We start from the raw sequence: 20,519 nt of genomic DNA, 5'->3' as shown, positions 1-20,519 counted from the left end.
AAACAAAACTGAGACAGCAAGTAGAGGCCTAAGCCATCAAACCAGTGCTGGCCACACTTACTAATCATTCATCACAAAAACCAGGTCACAGCTGAGCACTGGTGGCTCACGCCTGTAATCCTAGCTACTCAGGAGGCTGAGATCTGAGGATTGCGGTTCAAAGCCAGCCAGGGCAGGAAAGTCTGTGACACTCTTATCTCTAATAAACAGAAAACCGGAAGTGGCGCTGTAGCTCAAGTGGTAGAGCGCTTGCCTTGAGCTGAGGGACAGCGCCCAGGCCGAGTTCAAGCTCCTGAACCGACTAAAAACAAACAAACAACAACAACAACAAAAAACCCAGGTCACATAATGCTTACCTCGCCGAACGCCAGTGGCTCCTGCTTATAATCATCACTACTCAGGAAGCTGAGATCTGAGGATTACGATTTAAAGCCAGCCCAAGCAGGAAAGTCTGTGAGACTCATCTCCAATTAACAACCAAAAGAAGAAGGAAGGAAGGAGGAGGCCAGAAATGGAGCTGTGGTTCAAGTGGTTGAGTGCTAGCCTTGAGCGAAAAAGCTCAGGGACAGCGCCCAGGCCTTCACAGCTCAACTCATGATTCTATCTGCTAATTCCTTGACTTTTGTTTCTAGAATTAGACCAAAATAAGTAACTAATAATAATGTATTCTTTTCCTCCTTAAAAGTTTACTTTTGAATAGAGAAATACAATTTGCAAGCTCGTTCTGAGGAGGATGAGGAGGCATATTTCATCATACTTAAGACAGTTTTGGTAGTAGTTTCTTACTCATTCATTAATTTAAATGTCAGTATGGGTCTCCAACTCAGAGCCTCCTTGTCCTGCGTAGTCTGTCCTGCTCATAGCTGGTACTCCACCTCCTCAGCCATGCCTCCAGTTCTGCTTGTTTGCTGGTTATGAGGAGTCTTGTGCCTGTGTCTGCCAGGCTTCCAATGGGCAATCCCGATGTCAGCCTCCTGAGTAGCGAGGAGTAGAGGGGTGAGCTAACAGTGTCCTGCTTGGTACTGGCTTTTCAATTCGAGGTTTCATACTTACTAGGCAGGTACTCTACCTCTCAGGCCATACCTCCAGTCCTTCTGTGCTTTAGCTGCTTTTCAGATAAGAGTCTGATGTTTTCCTCAGGCCAGCTCTGGCCCAGGACCCTCACCACTCCCTGCTGCGGGACTGCAGGTTCAAGCTACCACTTTATGGATTAAGATGATGTTACCTTACGTTTTTGTCCAGGCTGACTTCAAACTGCAATCCTGTTGATCATCTTGATATTTTTTCCTACCAAGAAGCTGGATTACAAGTGTGAGCCACTGTGCTCAGCCTCCACCATATATTTTGTTTGTAATGAAGAAACTTCCTTGGGAGGCTGAGGCAGGAGGATCGACTTTTGAGGCCAGCCTGGTCATGAGATGCTGACTGAAAGCAAAACCCTGGTTCAAAAAAAAAAAAATTCTTTATCTTTTTAATCTCAAAAGTGTGTTTCTTTTTTTGGTTGGTCGTGGGGCTTGAACTCTGAGCCTGGGTGCTATTCCTGAGCATTTCTGCTCAAGGTGAGCGCTCTACCACTTGAGCCATGACACCACTTGCAGTTTTCTGGTGGTTTATTAGAGATAAGAGTCTCATGGACTTTCCTGCCTAAGCTGGCTTCAAACTGCAATCCTGATGACAAGTGTGAGCCACAGGCACCTGGCTTTTTACGCTTGAAAAAGATACTTTAAAGAAGGAGAGATTTAAATGTGATTTAAGAACTACCAAAGATGGAATTGATCTTCTACTTCCCAGTGCATGATGTTTTACCACTGCAGCTGTTCCTATTTCTGATAAGGCCGTCAGCTTACAGAGGCGGAGGAGCCTCAGCTGGCGGCGGCCTGTTCTCCTGTGGGCCTCCTTTCTCCACCCAGGACTGGCTACTGACAAACAACCACCTCTTAGGCACTGTTGGGAATGCTCACTGCGGTGCTCTCCAGCATCAATTGGTAAGACAAAACTTAGTTATTTACATAAACAGGAAGTGAGTGGGCGGCAGCTGTGGCGTGGTGGAGCCGGCTAGCGTTGGAGCCGGGGTCTTGCCCTGCAGAATGGAGGAAGGCCTTATTTCACATTGACAAACTCAGGGGCCCAAGACCTCACCTGCTGTTGGGTCTTTTAAAAGAGGCATATTCATGATGGAACTTTACTCTGGAACTGTCCATACAAACATACATTGACGCAGAAGGCCTAGATAATGCTACTATATAAAATGATTAACCAGTTTATTAGCATTTGGCTTTATTAAAGTATGCTACAGGGGCTGGGAAGGTGGCTCAGTGGTGGAGCGCTTGCCTTGCATGCGTGAGGCCCTGGGTTCGATTCACAGCACCACATAAGCAGAAAAAGCCAGAAGTGCCGCTGTGGCTCAAGTGGTAGGGCGTTCGCCTTGAGCTGAAGAGCTGAGGGACAGCGCCCAGGCCCAGAGGTCAGGACCCACAACCAACCAACCAACTAAATTAACAAACAAAGTATGCTACAACATTAACATAAAGTTCTTACACCTCTCTCTGCCAGGCTAACCTGTCCCTCTGGAGAGCTCCCAGGGGAGCCAGGTGGTTTCCTAGGTGAACAGCTTGTTTCCAAGGGCGCACCATTCAGGATCTGTGCTCCTAAATCCTCTTTGTCCCTAACGAATGATCACGAGGTCCTTTAGTGTAATTAAAATTCAGAGAAAAGTCTCGATGCTCTAAATATCTATCTACTTCTTCACAACTGCACCTTTAAAAACTGTAACTGCCACAATGTCTTACGTTCAGCTAAGAAAGTATGTCCAAAGATGGTCACTTTACCATTTCCCGAGCTCCGCACAGGCCACGTCCCCAGAGGACGCTCTCGGGGAATAAGAGACAGCTGCTGCAGGACGGGTGTGGTGCACCCAGAGGGTGGAGCAGGAGGATCATGAATTTGTGGCTAGCCCTGGCTACACAGAAACAAAAGAAAAGAAAAGCAAAACAGAAGTTGCTGAAAATCTGACTTTATTTTTAAATGGGAGGAGATAAAATGTGAGGAAATGGTATCAGCAGCGTGGGAAGTGCGCCTAGGCCTTTCTGGGTTTGAGCTACTGGTCCTGAGGTGTAGGGTGAAAGTTCAACAAGCAGTCCCTCAGTGAAGACTCAGAGGATGGAGACTCTTCTTTAGGAAAGAATGCTCCTTTGGACTCAGCTGCTTTTGTACCTATGGAAGTTACAAGTTGTCATTGAATTATCAACGTAAACACTTGCTATTCACTCGAAACTTAGTGGATAAAGTACCATAAAGTTCCACTAAACTTTTGTGTGTGGTATTGGGGCTTGAAGTCAGGGTCCTAAACTCTTGGCTGGACTTTTTTCTCAGAGCTGTAGCTCTATCATTTTAAATTATTTTGTAATAATTGAATGTTGGCTATAGCAAACAACACAATCGTGTCTACACTTTGAATCACAAAAACACGACCCCTACCCGATAAGGTAAAGAAATCTGGGGGAGCAGCTGTGTTCTAGCTCAGTGGCAATGCACCTGCCTGACTCTTGCAAAATCATGGGTTTGTTCCCTGGTAACAGCACCCCACCACCATCAAAATCTGTGAGGAGTTATTTTGCCAAGTGGCAGTCTCGGTGTCCCTTGTGAAGGCAGGGTGGTGCCATGTGCAGCTGTATGCAGTTAGGCTCCTGTATCGCCAGTGTCTGTCCATGAAGCGACGGTGCTGGAGACACTACACTGCACAGCAAGACCGCGGGGGGCAGTGAAGCGGGTGCTTCCCAGAAGTGACATGGGCAGTCTGAAGGCAGCGCCACTCGGAGCTCAGAGATGACACAAAGGGCGCTGGGCCTCCTGCTCCATGACTTGGAAAATTTGCTCAGCATTCCTAAAGCATATTTGAACACATAGCTGTAAGTTTTTAAAGGAGCTGGGCACTGGTGGCCCATGCCTGTAATCCTAGCAACTGCAGAGGCTGAAATACAAGGCACAGTTCAAAGCCAGTCCAGACAGAAAATTCCTTGAGATTCCTAAAAATCAGCAAAATGTAGGACTGGAGGAGTGGTTTAAGGACTGCCAATCAAGCAAGCAAGCCAAGCAAAGACAATGCGCTGAGTTCAAGCCCCAACACTGCAAAATAAATGAAAACTAAAAAAGGTAAACATCAAGTTTTAGGTGCTACAGAATGTTAATCTCAAGGATTTGTGAAAACAGACTCCTACAACCAAGGTCTTGAACTAAAAGTCAGTCAGAAAGAGTCAGCATTTTTTGGAGCTACAGGAGTCTGTTACAAAATTCATCCAGAAAAGCCAGGCGCCGGTGGCTCATGCCTGTAATCCTAGCTACTCAGGAGGTTGAGATCCAAGGATCGCAGTTCAAAGCCAATCTGGGCAGGAAAGTCTGTGAAACTCTTATCTCCAATAAACCACCAGAAAACCGGAAGTGGCGCTGTAGCTCAAGTGGTAGAGTGCTCGCCTTGAGCTGAAGAGCTGAGGGACAGTGCCCAGGCCCAGAATTCAAGCCCCACAACTGACAAAAAAAAAGAAAAGAAAAGAAAAAAAAGCATCCAGAAACAAATACAGATACACTGCTGGTAAAAAGATGTGCCCACTCCACAGTAACCCACATTCTGTCACATATGACTGACAGACTTGTATACACAAGTCCTTTAGTTTGCAAATAGGTTATTTGCAATTGACAGGGATGATCTGCTGAGCGCTCTCTGCTGAGGGGATGCCCACAGTGCAGCTTACTGTCAGCGGGAGAGGCTGCTCCAGCGACCCGTGGAAGAGGTGTAAGATCCAAGTCTTTCTTCACAGGACACTTAAAATCTAAAACTTATTTCCACCGTCAACAGTCCACATTTTTGGTAGGCACTTCTCCTTTCGGCAGTCTTTAATAACAAGTTTTTCCCAGCATTCATCTGATAATTTTTGAAATGTTAAAGAATACGGTATTATACTTCTGTGTTTGCCTTTAGACTTTTTCCTTTAAGGCATTGTTTTTAGCTCACTAGAGGTGAAAGATGATGAAAAAGAACTATTACAGTTAGAAAAAAAACAGTTTTTTACCCCCTTTTCCTTTTTGTGCCAATCCTGGGGCTTGAACTCAGGGCCTGGGTGCTGTTCCTGAGCTTTTTTGCTCAAGACTGGCACTCTCTCTCTCTCTTTTTTTTGAATATTTTTTTATTGTGAAAATACTGTGTACAGAGGGGTTACAATTACATGGGCAAGAAAACGAGTACATTTCTCATCAAGCATTGTAGCCTCCTCCTTTGATTCCCCTTCCCAGCCCTTCCCATCCTCTGCACTCTATCTTGAGTCACAACTCTATGTACGGCTTTTTAGAGGGTGAGATAAAAGTCTCACCAACTTCCTGCCCAGGCTGGCTCTGAACTGTGGTCCTCAGATTTCAGCTTACTGAGTAGCTGGGATTACAGGCATGAGCCACCAATACCCAGCAAAAGATTTCATAACTTTAAATCCTCTTTCTCAAAAATTTAATAAATAATCCTCAAAAAATGACAGCCTAGCAGAGGAGAAACAATCCGTTCATCTGACCTCAGGGTCAGATGAAGTTTATGTTGTAAGAAAAACAAGAGCCATTTGCTCAAATAGTGAACTGTTAATCCCAGAAGAAAAGAGAGCCAAACTGGATGGGATGTGGCTGTGAGCTGGAGGGCTATCAGACGCAGTCTCCTCAGGAGGCCACGGGTCACTTCACACAGCATCTGGCTCTGACATACATGTGGGAGGAGAGGACAAGGAGGCTCCGTCTCCGTTCACTCTTCCTGTCATCGGTGTGGAGCTCACCTCTCTTCCCACGTCTCCATCTACAGAGTGGGAACCATTCCACAGGGCTGTCTAAGGCAAGGTCGACTCTAGTTCAGAGCATTCCGACATAGGGAGAGCCCCAGCACGCATCGTCTTCTTTCATCTTCCTCTTTGGTAGGAACGGATGTTCTTCCGTGAGAGTGGCTGCGGTTTCTAGTCTCAACAGTGTCTGAACAGGTGCTCAACACTTCCACCTGGCAGGCTATTCAGAGCGCTGGTGTCCTGTCCTTTCCCTCCTCTGGCACTCCAGCTCCCACAGCCTCCGCTGCTGTGTGGTGGTTGTGTCCCATTTGAAGGTGCACCAAAACTGCCACCACCAGGAAAACCTCAAATCCTGCATCTCCTGTGTCTGTCCGTCTGCCTCAGGGATTTGAACCCCATGATGTGGCTTTGAAGAACTTTGCTAAGTATGTTTGTCACCAGAATCCACAAGAGGGAACACACCAAGAAACGGGTGCAGCCATCGAAGTGAGGTGGCCAGATCTTCCTACAGGACATCAGGAAATCAGACTGACTGGAAGATCTGGCAGTCTGAATTCGGTGCAGTGTGCACTCCTACTGGAGAGTGGGGGACCACTGACAGGGACCCCACTGTGTGACCTAGTGCACTGAGACTCATGGGAGATGAGCAGCTGCCATCTAGCCGAGGGCTGGGGCACGTACTGCCCGTGGCTCCGGCACTGACAGAACTCTCTTCTGCCAAGCTCCCCTGGGAGACTCCACTGGCCATCACTGAGGCGGCACACACTGGGGTCACTGTCACCGTATGCTGAATAAACCAGCCACATACATCCACTCATTTGTATCATTCCTTCAAATAAAGGTACTTGGTACCAAAGAAGGGGAAAAAGAGAAAAAAGGGGAAAAGCCATAACTGACACAATATACTAATTTATAACACAAAGTAAGAGGGCAACTTGTCCACAGTCACAGCCTGCCACTCAGTCATCTCCCCTTCTGCATGGGCAGCCCATCTACGGCTTTGATACTTTGATTCCTTGGCAGTCAGTGGTGAATTTCAGCGGTAGAGAGCATGAGGCCCTCAATACCTAGCACTGGAAAAAAACAAAACGAAACAAAAAACCAATAGCAACAACAAAAATCCTGACAGTAAAACCCCAAGCCCCAATCCAGTGATGGGCACGGGGTCTGACACACTTCTTGCTATCTCTATCAGTCACCCTACCGAACCAATTAAGAAATGCTTTTTAAAATAGTTTCATGAATCAGGCACCTCCCTGGGTGCCCACTGAATGGTCACTGCTTCATTCCTGAGCAATTGGTGCTGGACAGGTATGGGCAGGGGACTCGAGCCCAAGACTCACTCCTCATGTGAGAAGTAGCTGCCCTGGACACTGGGGAGACCCTGAAGTGCATGCCAAGGGCCATTTTCCTACATGGACTGCGGCCATGGCAGCTCTTCTGTGTGGGGTGGAATGCAACGTTGGTCTCTAAGAGGGCCTGGGTGCTTCTCACTCTGGGCTCAGTTATTTCCTCTGTCCGCTGCTTGTGCGGTACCCACAGGGCACAGTTACTCCTCCTGGAGGTGTTGGGCACAGCGGCTGACTCTGCTCAAGCACCCCAACATGAGGGAGCCTGTTTTCCAAGGATGTGCTGCTGCCCAGGAAGAGGGGGTGGCAGTGGGTGGTCCCATACACTCGAGAGGGCGAGGCTTGAGAAGCTTCATGAAGCAGCAGCAGGTTTGTGCTGGTCAAGCAGAAAAGTCTGAGATCAGAGATAGAGTAGAGACTGCCCTGGGGGCAGCAGCCTGTGCTTGGCAGCCAGTGATGGGCTCCACAGGGTGGACCCCACTGATGAGAGCAGGTGATCGTGTCCAGATGTCCAGCATTTACCACCCACTCGCAGCATAGTCGGTGCAGAGACCTGCTCAGTGTCCATCTCCACGGCAAGCATCTAGCACAGGGAGTGGCACACAGCCCATATCTTGAGGTGCACACGGTCTGAGTGCAGACTATGGGTTCCTATACCTCTCTCTGCCATGTTGGCCACACTGGTCACAGGTAACATCTTGATTTAAAGAGCCTTCTGAGAGAAGAAGCAAGGTACTGCCACCTGCTGGCCTTGGGTAGAGATGACCTTACCCACAATGATGACAAGGCCATTCTCACAGCCCTGTGGCACGGCTTGGGGCTGCAAAGCCTGTGAAGTGAAGATGTCAATGAGGTTGCACAACTATGCAGCTAGTTAAAGGATCAAGGATGGATTTAATACGTGAAATGACTTTTAACTTATATAAATCAAAATTCTAAAGAGAGTAAAAAACCTAAGATCTATTTAAAAAAAATCATACCTGCCTGCTGGGTGCCGGTGGCTCACTTCTGTAATTCTAGCTGCTCGGAGGCTGAGATCTGAGGATCACGGTTCAAAGCCAGCCTGCACAGGAGACTCCATGAGACTCTTACCTCCAATTAATCACCAAAAAGCCAGGAGTAGAGCTGTGGCTCAAGTGCTAGAGCAGCCGCCTTGAGCACAAAGGCTCAGGGACAGTGCCCAGGCCCTGAGTTCAAGCCCCAGGACCATCACAAAAAAAAAAAAAAAAAAAAAAAAAACATAACTTGAATAGTAAATATTTCCTTATTTTATTGAACAAACAACTTAGGAACTCTTAATTAGTACATATCTGCAAGTTTATAAATGGCAATTTCAATGGAAAACAAAAAATTAAGTACTGCAAACCAAACAACAAAATGTGTCTCTAAAGAGCAAACAAATTTCGAATGTGTAAGAAAAATTCCAGCTTTGTTTTTCTTCATTTCCTAAGGGAATAAATGCAATTACTTCCATAAAAGACAAGGCTCTGACACTATGGACCCGGGTGCACCTACTGCATGGACAATGGTGGCAACATCACCTGACAGCACACATGGTTACAGGACAAGCCAAAGTGAGGTGGTGGTCGATGCAATGCTACAGCCTTGAGAACAAACACTAGCCCACCCCTCTCCAAGAGGACTGATGTTTCTGACCATAAAGCACCTTCCCAGTGCTAGATTCTTTCTGATGTTCATGAGATGGGAAGGCGTAAGTGTACCTTGAAATGTACGGATCACATCGGCGTTAAGCGGCACATGGAGCACCTCACAGCTAAGAGCATGTGTGCTAGGCGTGTTCCTGCACGGTCATGCCCCAATGTGTGCACGGCACTGTGACCCTCCTCAGCAGAATGTGGAGCCTGAGTGAAAATCAAAATGCACCTGCACACCAAAGCTATCAGAAAGGGCCAAATCGCAATTGGCACAATAACAATCATGGGAATGGCTTAACCGTTAGGGTCAAGGTTTCTATATTTAAACTATTTTGGGTGCTAGTGCCCAGCTCTTGGACATCACTACTACGTATAGCATGGTTGCTCTGGAGAGAAGGGGTTAAATATAGTACCACTTACACAATACCTCTGTGATATAAAAAGGCATCTATCAACACCTAACGCTTAGAAAAAATCACAAGTGTATATCATCACATATTTTTAGTGTAGTCAACCTTGTTAACACATAACTATGTTGGTAGACTTGAAATATTCATCTATTGGCCTATATAAGACACTGAGACTTGGAAACTTAATGCAACCACAGACTTGACAAGTAATAAAAATAAACATTCTACCCGCAGCAGTGGAGTATACTGTTAGTGGCATAAGAAGATCAAAAGTCATCACCGGCTGGTGGCCCTGTCTATCTGCACTCAAACTCTGGCTGTCTGTCTGCATGGATGCAGGCTCTGGGATGGCAGAGGCCATGGTCAAGGCAGCAGAGTCCTACTTTAAGACTCTGGATGCAACCAGGAGGCAAACAGCTCTGTCAGGCACTGCCACCACCAGGCAGAGCTCTCCCCTGCCCTTTCTAGGGTGCTGCCTCTGCGGTGGCAACGCAGTGTCCGGGCCCAGGGCCTTCTTCACCCTCCACTGGTACCAGTCATAGAGCACTGGTCTCCATGCTGGGCTCTCTTAGAGCTGTTTTGTCCCCCAAGGAGAAACTGTGGAAATTAGTGCCAGTAAGGTGTCGGCAGCAGACCTCAAGTGCCTCCTGGCATAGTGCCAGGTTCAACCTTTAGTACAGCCAGTCCAGGCTTCAAAGAGGGGGCAGGACCCCTGATCTAGCTTCTCCCACACCAGGCACCGGCTGGGAAGAGGGGTCTAAGTGAAACCTAGCATGTATCACACACACCAACATGAGCGAATCAGATATGCACAGGTATCTCATATCTCACACACTACTACCAACAAATCAGATACTAACAGATGTTATATTGCTTTTGAGACAGGGTCTTACTATATAGCCCAGGCTGGCCTTCAACTTGTCACCTTCCTGCTTCTGCCTATTAAGCTTGCTAAGATTACAGGTATGTACCACCTTGCCCTGTTTTAACAGGCATTTTGAAGATAAGTAGGTGATTTAAGTGTGTTCTCAGACTTGGAGGATACCAATAAACCATTAGTTTGTATGACTGTGTATGGGACTATATAACGTGTCCTGTTTCGGAGACACATGTAGGGTTTCTAAGGAAGTGACAGCAACAGAACTCGGAAGAGAAGGAGGGGTAGGCCGAGGGTAGCCACGTCTCAGCAATGCTGACTTGGGGGTGGGGGCTTGTTATAGCCCTCCTGTTTTGTACATTTTGAATACTTCCTAACTAAAAAATTATCTCCTGAAAGTGAGGCTCCACTAACAGAGAATAGGAACAGCAAAACCCATTTTATAAGAGTCCTACCAGAAGATGGCTGAGAATTGATCCACAATCTCCAAGACGGCACATGAGATCTGCCCTTTGAAAGGAACACTCCCTTTCCAGTGCAGTAGCTTCATCTGGTACCAAAGCTAGATACCTGCTACTCGACACTAGGGTGGGCTCCTTAAAAAAAAAAAAGACAACTGTTACTCCATTGCATCAATCAATGCCTAGGCAGTATGTAATGAAGGGCAAGATCTTCATTAGCTACCATGTGTTATGTTTCAGATATGTTAACTGGTTTACTACTGGAGTGGTACGGGAGAGAGAATAAATTGTCCTGCCCAGTCCTGTTGTAAACAGGTGCCAAGTTCACCACCAGCCTCTCCATGCTAGCAAAAGGAGCCTTCACAGACGGCAGACGGGAGCATAGGATACCAATCCTGCCTTAGCAGTCTTCAGACGACTGCCCAACACTAGGAGAGGATAGAATGGAACACATGGAAGCACTAGCCAAAAGACAAGAAGAGTGAGAATTTAGGCTTAAGGAAGCTCAAAAAACAGAAATAACATGATGCATGTCACATAAACCCTTTGCTACTGTCCGCACAACACCAAAAAGAAACCAGAGACCAATATGCTCATGACACCTCACAGCTCACCGAGACTCCAGCAAGGCAAAGACAGCAAATCCATTCCAACTCAGAACTAGAGGTCTCTCACATGACTGGAAATAAAAAGTTTCCATAGGAAAGCTGAGGTGTAGTAGCACAGTGCTTGCTTACTTAACATGTGCAAGACTCACCTCAGCATGGAGAAAAAGCTTCCACAGGACATTGTGGGAAGAAAATCAAACTATTTCTGTATTGCATTACTAGATAAGATCAGGAAGGAAAACCATCAATATTCTCCTCCTGCCAAACTACTCAACCTGTGGATGGAACCAATTCAACAGTTCAGACCAGGGCAGGCCTGGGGCTGACACTGGTGGGGCTCTGGACTGCATGGCAGAGGCTTTTCCTGACCTCGACTGGTGGCATATCCAGTAGGTGCTAAGGAACCTCAGCCCCAACTTTTATAGTATTTTCAACCAGGGGCCTTCCATTACCTTGGGCATCCACTGCACACAGCTATCATCGTGTCTGCAAACCATCTGATGTGACAGAGACACCTCTCCCAGATAAGGAACAAGAACCCAAGATTTCTCACATTTTGGGCATCTTATGTTCTTATAATTGTTAACGAATAATTTGTTCTACAAGTAGGAGAAATAGCTTCCAAGCACTTTGGCCTGTTTGTGGGTCTGGTTCTACATTACCGCCACCATATTATCTATGGGTTATCACACGTACTAAGGAGAAGACCAGCTCACACTTGAGCAGTGCTCCTGCAGTGCATCCTACACATGGCACTACCTCCGTCTCGTAAGTGACAAGCAGAGGCCCTCTGGCACAGGGACAGTCTCAAGGACCCCCTTTCGGAAGGGGTCTGCAGAGGCATTATGGAGAGATTTCCTGCAGTTTCCCTGGCTGGACAAATCAGATAAACATCCTAACTGAGTAGGAGTGGCATGGCTCATCTTACAAAGCAGCATAACAGGCATAATTACGTACATTCTATTAAAGTCAACACAAATCAGAACTTTGTAACATTCAAAATGTGTAGCACCAGTTTTTACTTGAATTAAAGGCACATGTCCCAACCCAAAGCTACAGAGGCTAATTCCTCAGCCTTCAGATGGCAATGTATCAGCCACCAGGAGGAAAAGTAGAAATGCTCGTTTACTCTAAACTGGTTGCATAAGTGTTAACATTATTATAGGTGGAAATTTTAATTCTTTGACATTCAAAAAATATGAATCAGGAATTTTAAAAAATGGATTATATTATATATACATAATCACTTCCTATGTCTAAACCAAATGATTCTGAGCTCTACATGGATAGGGGAGGGGATCTCCTTATAAAGGAGTCTGCAGTGGTCAAGATGGGTTTTTGTCTACCTGCTCTCCTGGAGCTGCACACTTTAAGCTGTCCTGCAAATTGTAAGGGATTCTCTCTGCACCTGTCTGTACAAAAGGGTTGCTGAAGAAAAGGCTCATGTCCAGAGGAGCCTCAGCCTCAGAGTCCCATGAGTCTGTGTCTGTGCTGCTGGAGTCTTCAGCTGTTGTGGGCGGGTAGCTGAGCTGTTCTAACTGGTCAATGATATCAGAGAACTGGAAGGCTGAGCTGGACTCTGAGCGGACTGAGTAGGCTGGGAAGTTAACCATGGAGCTGGCCTCAGATTGATTGGCTGAGCTGGAGATGAGCAGAGACAGTCCGCCATGCAGTGGCATATTGTTGAGGGAGCTGTTCTCAGACTGGTTGTTCCTAAGGGAACTGGTCTCAGAGGGGCTCAATAGGCTCTGCATGAGGCTAGCTTGTGCCTTCACCTCAAATAGTTCTGAGGTGTTAGAGGGCTGCACATTGCCATTGAAGTCACTTCCCTCCCCAAATTCAAAATCATCTTCTACACTCATGTCTACTGCCTCAGTGGAGTATCTGTCAGGGCTGGACTGGGCTGATTCTGGGTGCTGGAAGGTTTCTGGACCACACAAGGGAGGCGAGACAGTGAGATGGGCAGGTGTCCGGGGATCCTGAGAGACTAAAGAGCTATATGGGAAAGAAAATGCCTCAGAGCCCCCAGCAAAGAAAGAGATGTCTGCTGGGTCGTCATCTATGAACTCCTCAGACACCTGCAGCTGTGCATTTGTCAATGTGAAACCAGGGCCCTCCCCTCGATGCTGCTGGCCACGCCGGCACTCCACCCTGGACAGGAACGGCCCAGTAGCGAAGCCACCCTCACCACTACCCTTTCTCCCACTGGCCCTTCCTGTCTCTAGGTTTAAAGCACCAAGACCCTGCCCCCTAGGACAGATGGAACTACAGCTGTTCATCACACGACAAACCCCAACACCTGGACCAGGCTGGAGCGCAGGGGGTCCAGGGAGGTAGGCGGACTGACTGCTGGGGCTGTCGGCCACGGCTCCTCCACTCCTCTCTGCTGCTGCACTCTTGATGTAGGCAGCCTGAGGATCTTCAAGGGAGTAGCTGCTGTCTTTGGAATTGGGCAGACCAGGAGGAGCCAAAGGGGAGGTGGAGAGCGGGTAAAAGGAGGCATTTGCTGAAGACAAGGAGGCTGAAGTCCTGAAGCCCTCGGTGAATGAGATGCTCTGCAGATCAAAATAGGAGAAAAAGAACACATAACATTACAAACCACTAGACTGCGGATGTGACTCAGGTGGTAAAGTGCTTGCTTAAAGAAGCACAAGATACTGAGTTCAAATCTCTGTATATAAAAAAAAACACATACACACAAAATAAATACAAAAAAAATCACCATTCCAAGGTTCAAAGTGAACTGAGCCCAACTTAGGACATCCATGTATTTCCCACAGCTTTCCTAAAGAGGGGAACTGGTCAGACTTTTGTAAGTGCAGGTGGCACTGCAAACCAACTCAGGGCCATCTGTTTATAATCCCTTATAATTCCATTCTTTTCTCTTGTGGCATGAAATGTCCACATTATAGAGAGCTATATCTAAGTAGGTGTCAGTAGCTCATACCTGTAACCCTAGCTGTACTAAGGAGGCTAAGGACTAAGGCTCCATGTTAGTAGCCAGCTCAGACAGACAAATACGAGAGACACCTAGCTCCAATTAAACAGCTTTAATAAGGCAGAAGTGGAGGTGTGGCTCAAATGGTAGAGTGCTAGCCTTGAGTGAAAAAGGTAAGAGAACATGAGGATCTGAGCTCACGCTACACACACACACACACACACACGTGTGAGCTCACCCTCCCCCCCATATGTGAACCTTTCATCATGGAGATCATGGTAAACAGGGGCATGTTGACTGTGTCTTTGTAGTACTCCTCATCACCCCAAGATCTGAGGCTGATATATTTGGGTGTTTACAATTCTACCACAGTGCCAACATCAGATGACAAATCCAGAGATTTACTACCACCAAAGAGTGCAGACACAAGGCAGCCCACTGATGCATGCAAGGAAAGGTTTAGGGGGGCTGCTCAGGAAGCACATTGTCCACCTCATGGCACACCTGAAGGCAGGGTGAGGAGCACTGGAGGGCAATGAAGCAGCCAGGCTGTTGCGCACTTTCCCTGGGTATTCTAGCCCTGTCCACACTGGGGATTGCACATGCAAAGACACAGAGTCAGTGGGGGAGGAGGGGGTAGTGGGACAACAGCAAGGGAAGGGGTGACAATGATCAACAAGTATTGCACGCATTGCTTTACTCATGCAATTGTAACATTTCTGTGCAGCATCTTTACCATCTATTTATTTATTTATTTGGGGTTGGGGGGCCTGGTCATGGGGCCTGAACTCTGGGTCTGGGCACTGTCCCTCAGCTCTTCAGCTCAAGGCTAGCGCTCTACCACAGTGCCACTTCCAGCTTTTTTCTTTTTGTTTATGTGGTGCTAAGGAATCGAACCCAGGGCCTCAGGCATGCAAGGCAAGCGCTCTACCACTGAGCCACCTTCCCAGCCCTATCTTTACAATTTAAAAAAAGGCACAGATTCACCTCTCTACATGCTAAGGATCACTCCTTATGTGTGCTTTGAAGAAACCCTTCAGACGGGATTGTGCATATGTACACAGGCAATACACATAGGTATATTGCATTAAACCATGGAATCTAAGTAAATGCCTTGGTAGGAGGCCTGGCAACCATTGTTCTAGAAACGAAACAGCAGCTCGTGTCCATAAGACATTCGTGTATTTTCAAACATCTAGCATATCATATTTTGAGACAAGGTTTCCTATTATACCCAGGCTGGCCTTGAACTCCAGATCTTTGAGATCCTACTGCCTCAGCCTCCCGAATGCAAGAATTATGAGCATGTACCACCACATCCAGCTGACCAACTTTTGATAATCATTCATCTGTGGCTTTTTTTTCCCCAGGGCTGAGGACCGAACCCAGGGCCTTGCGCGTGCCGGGCAGGTGCCCTTCTGCTGGGCTAAACCCCCAGCCCCCATCTGTGGCTTTTAAAATAAATACATTGCCAGGTGCCAGTAGCTCAGGCCTGTAATCTTAGCTACTCAGGATGCTGAGATCTGAGGATCACAGTTCAAAGCCAGCCCAGGCAGACAAGTGCATGAGGCTATCTCCAATAAACCACCAGAAAACTGGAAGCAGGGCTATGGCTCAAGTGTAGAGTGCTTGCCTTGAACCAAAGAGCTGAGGGACAGCACCCAGGCCCAGACCAACAAAAATACACACACACACACACACACACACACGCACACACACACACACATACATACACATACACACATACATACACACACACATTATTGACAGGTGCTGGTGGCTAGCACCTGTCATCCTAGCTACAAGGAGAGGCTGAGATCTGAGTATTGTAGTTCAAAGCCAAATGAGACAGAAAACTCTGTGAGACTACTTCTTCTTCTTCTTTTTTTTTTTGGTCGGTTGTGGGGCTTGAACTCTGGGCCTGGATGCTGTCCCTCAGCTCTTCAGCTCAAGGCGAGCACTCTACAACTTAAGTCACAGCGTCACTTCCTGTTTTCTGGTAGTTTATTGGAGATAAGAGTCTTACAGAGTTTCCTGCTCGGGCTGGCTTTGAACTGCGATCCTCAGATTTCAGCCTCCTGAGTAGCTAGAATGACAGGTGTGCCCACAGTCTGTGAGACTTTTATCTCCACTTAACTACAGAAAAGCCAGAAGTGGAGCTGTGTCTCAAGTTGTAGAGTGCTACAACTTTGAGAAAGTAAGTTCAGGGACACTCAGACCTTGAGTTCAAGACCCAGGATCAGCATATAAACACACAAAAACAGACATTGCAAGTATTTCAGTCTAAGTGTAATCTTTAAACTATTTGTTATTTGTGTCTATGTATGTGTGCATGTGTACAGTACTTCGGTATGAACTCAGGACCTAGCACTACTTGTTAGGCAGGCATACTATTGCTGAGCCATAGCTTCCTCAATTAATTTGTAAAGAAACAATTAAAAAGATACTGTCCTTTAATTCCAATTCGTATAATAATTTCCAGAAGAGACATACCTGGAAAAGGTAAAGATCCTGATTTAAAAGATATATTAGAGCCTGGCATTGGTGGCTCATGCCTGTAACCCTAGTTACTCAGGAGGCTGAGATCTAGGATTACATTTTGAAGCTACTTTGGGTGAGAAAGTCTGTGAGACTTTTTTCTAGCTTTTTATTGGAAAATTGGGACTATGAGTCTCTTTAAAAGATTATTGTGGGCTGGGAAGGTGGCTCAGTGGTAGAGTGCTTGCCTTGCATGTATGAGGCCATGGGTTTGATTCCTCAGCACCACATAAGCAGAAAAAGCCAGAAGTGGCGCTGTGGCTCAAGTAGTAGAGTGCTAGCCTTGAGCTGAACAGCTGAGGGACATCACCCAGGCCCAGAGTTCAGGCTCCCACGACCAACAAAAATAAATAAATAAAAATAAAAATTATTATAAAGATGATGTACAGAGAATTATAGTTACATACATGAGGAAATGAGTACATTTCCTTTTTTTTTGTTGGTCGTGGGGCTTGAACTCTGGGCTTGAGTGCTGTCCTGTGCTCTTCAGCTCAAGGCTCTACCGCCACTTCCTATGCGTACATTTCCTTTTGACCAGTGTCTCACTACTCCCTCATTCTCTCCTAGTTTCCTGCCCCAGCCCCCAGTTATAGTTCATTTCCAACATAGAGTCTAGTATGTTTCATTGCTGAATTGGTTCACCCTTGTCTCATGATTTCTGTCCTTCCCTTCCTTTCTCATGAGACTTCTTATCTACAATTAATCAGCAAAAAGCCAAAAGTAGAACTGTGGCTTAAGTGGTAGAACACCAACCTTGATCAAAAAAAAGCTAAGGGGCCTGAGTTCAAGCCCCAGGATCAGCACATATACCCCTGTACCCCCAACACAAATAAAAGAACAAATACATGATCCATTTATAAGAAGGGGTCAAGTGGCCTATCTCTAAAATCCTACTTTTATTTTTTTTTTATTTTTATTTTTGTCGGTCGTGGGGCTTGAACTCTGGGCCTGGGCGCTGTCCCTCAGCTCTTCAGCTCAAGGCAAGCGCTCTACCACTTGAGCTACAGCGCCACTTCCAGTTTTCTGGTGGTTTATTGGAGATAGGAGTCTCACGGTCTCTCCTGCCCGGGCTGGCTTTGAACCTCGATCCTCATATCTCAGACTCCTGAGTAGCTAGGATTACAGGCGTGAGCCACCAGCGCCCGGCTTAAAATCCTAGTTTTATTATTATTATTTTTTTTTTTTTTGGGTCCGGTCATGGGGCCTGAACTCTGGGCCTGGGCTGTCCCTGAGCTCTTCAGCTTAAGGCTAGCGCTCTGCCACTTGAGCCACAGCAACACTTCCGGCTTTTTTTCTTTTTGCTTATGTGATGCTGAGGAATCAAACCCAGGGCCTCTGGCATGCAAGGCAAGCGCTCTACCACTGAGCCACCTTCCCAGCCCCAATCCTAGTTGTTCTGACTTGAGAATTTTCATTTGAAGTCAGGAGATGAAAACTTGCATGCTGCAAGTGGTAAAGTGCCAGCCAGGAGCAAAAAGGCTGTGTGAGTGCATATGGCCCTGAATTCAAGCCTTAATACCAGGGGAAAAAAAGACCCATTATTACTGGGTGTTGTGGTATATGTCCATAATTCAAGCACTGGGAAGGCTGAGGTAGAACACTGCAAGTTTGAGGTCAGCCTAGGCTACATAGTGAGGACTCTATCTCAGAATATTAAAAGTGAAACAATCTACTAGAGAAAAGTGCTTCTGAGCATTAGAGCCTTAAGACAGGACATAAAGTGCTGGCAGAGTGCCTCAAGTAGTCGAGTGCCTACCTAGCAAGCATGAAGCCCTGAATTCAAATCCCAATACTGCCAACAAAACAAAACAAAACAAGAAAAAAAGAAGTCAAAGTGGAGATTTGGAAGCTTCCAGGAAGTGAGAGACCATCAGCCAACCTTAATATAAGAACACTGCAGAGATAACAACTGTAAACGTGAGAATGCAGAAGCTCCAGTCAGCTCTTACCGCACAGGATTACCACAAAGCAACAGGATTCTAGGTACAATCCTGCACCTGTGTGGAAGGTCATGGAATGCACTGGAGCAGAATGGCCACTGACATCTCAGTGCAGGGTTTAGGGCATTCCTGCTACATGTTCTTCACTGGGGTAACTGCAAACCTTCTGTGTGTCCTTGCTTTAAGTACAAGAGCCATCATGCCACACACGTGCAATGTAAAGCAAGGCTGTCTCCAAGCTTTGTATACTCTTTACAGGTAGTCTCTTGACAGTTATACACGAGCTAGGCATCGTGGTGCACCCTTGTAAACTCAGTACTTGGGAAGCACAGGTAGGAGAATCTGAAGTTTGAGGTCCCCAAAGCAATGACTCTGAATGGGTAGGTAAGGGGTGGTGGGTGCGCAGGGTTCTCCAGTGGACTATGAACAACATTCAGGACTCAGATTTGAAGACAGTCTCAGAACTGGGACATCTGAATGTCCGATTTGGAGGTGGTTGTTGTAACAACTGCAGATGATTTCAACCAGAAAAGACTAACCTGTTTGGGCATGTCTGCAGCCAGAGCACGGAAAGATGTTCGGGTCTTGCTGTGCCGCCTACAAAACAGAAAAAGTATCAACAGCCAGACCCTCCTTTTCTATACACCTGCTTCTAGAGAAGAAAGCGTGTGCTGTGTCCATGAAAAAGAGCTCACCCAAGAATGCTGCAGAGGCAGGGGGTGTGCTAGAAATGGGCAGGCTAACAGGGAACAGTAATAGAAATAAAACAGAGACCACTAAAGCAGACACTGGTGGTTCATGCCTATAATCCTAGTCACTCAGGAGGCTGAGATCTGAGAATTATGTTTCAAAGTCAGCCTGAGCAGGAAAGTCTATTAGACTCATATCTCCAAATTCACTACCAAAAAAGCTGGAAGTAGAGCTATGGCTCATATGGTAGAGAACTAGCCTTGAGCAAAAAAACTAAGGGACAATGTCCAGGGCCTGAGTTCAAGCTCCAGCAGCAGCACAAAAACACAAACAAAAAGCAACAACAACAAAAACTAAAATGAAGGCCACAAAGAGGTAAAAACACAAACTGACATTAAATGAAAAATCCCACACATATTTTCAGATTAAAAGTTCAGCATACTATGTAAAACTACTAAGTAAGATCAGTATAGCGCATGCATGCAATATCTGCATGAAGACATTACCAACCCTTTTTCTTTAAAAAACTGAAAAGAGTTCCAGCACTGAGGTGTTTGCATAATTTGTAATGATTTTAATTCAAGTAGTTATTTTATACTTTACCTTTCATATGGAGTTCTCTTCATTCCACCATCTTTGACATAGTCTACTAATTGTTTTTGAGTTCTTCCACTGTGAATAAAGATTCAAGATTTGTAAAAAAGGACAAACAGTAATTCACAGCTTTGTTTTTCATAGTTAGAAAGATGCCCATCCTGGTCTCTGTGAAGCCTCTGAGCCACTGAGAAGGGAACTTGAGTCACTGGTTTGTGCTTCCCCCACACTCGAGGTGGCTACCGAGCCTGAAGGCTGTGAGGCAGCAGAGAAAGAGGCCTTGGGGTGCTGGAGAGGAGGGGGGGCTACGGGGGTGACTACTGGACGTCTCAGTAAGTCCTAGCTGGCCACATCACTAACGCCAACTAATTTACAGGGTCACACTATGTTGCTCAAGATATCCTCAAACTCATGATCCTCCTATCTGAGCCTCTCAGGTGCTGGGATTACAGGCCCCAACCACCATGCCTGGTTAACAATCATTTTGTAGGGGCTGCGAAGGTGGCTCAGTGGTAGAGTGCTTGCCTTGCATGCATGAGGCCCTCGGTTCAGTTCCTCAGCACCACATAAGCAGAAAAAGCTGGAAGTGGTGCTATGGCTCAAGTGGTAGAGCGCTAGCTTTGAGCTGAAGAGGTGAGGGACAGCGCGC

General features: G+C 46.5%; 1 protein-coding gene across 1 annotated transcript in view; it reads right to left on the bottom strand.

The window, feature by feature from the left end:
- The window catches only part of Farp2 (FERM, ARH/RhoGEF and pleckstrin domain protein 2), a 118,271-nt gene that overhangs the window by 31,403 nt on the left and 66,349 nt on the right, over window positions 1-20,519 (bottom strand). Inside the window, exons 11-13 of the mRNA XM_042699654.1 lie at window positions 19,880-19,948; window positions 19,126-19,183; window positions 13,470-13,725 (exon numbers count right to left, since the gene is read on the bottom strand). Of these exons, the coding sequence (XP_042555588.1) occupies window positions 13,470-13,725; window positions 19,126-19,183; window positions 19,880-19,948 (383 nt within the window). The remainder of the gene's footprint in view (window positions 1-13,469; window positions 13,726-19,125; window positions 19,184-19,879; window positions 19,949-20,519) is intronic.

This window comes from Dipodomys spectabilis, unplaced genomic scaffold, assembly GCF_019054845.1.
Source record: "Dipodomys spectabilis isolate Male_0828 unplaced genomic scaffold, ASM1905484v1 ptg000261l, whole genome shotgun sequence".
In the NCBI taxonomy this organism is placed as follows: domain Eukaryota; kingdom Metazoa; phylum Chordata; class Mammalia; order Rodentia; family Heteromyidae; genus Dipodomys; species Dipodomys spectabilis.
The sequence above is the reverse complement of the archived record's forward strand: the minus strand, read 5'-3'. Positions and strand labels throughout refer to the sequence as shown.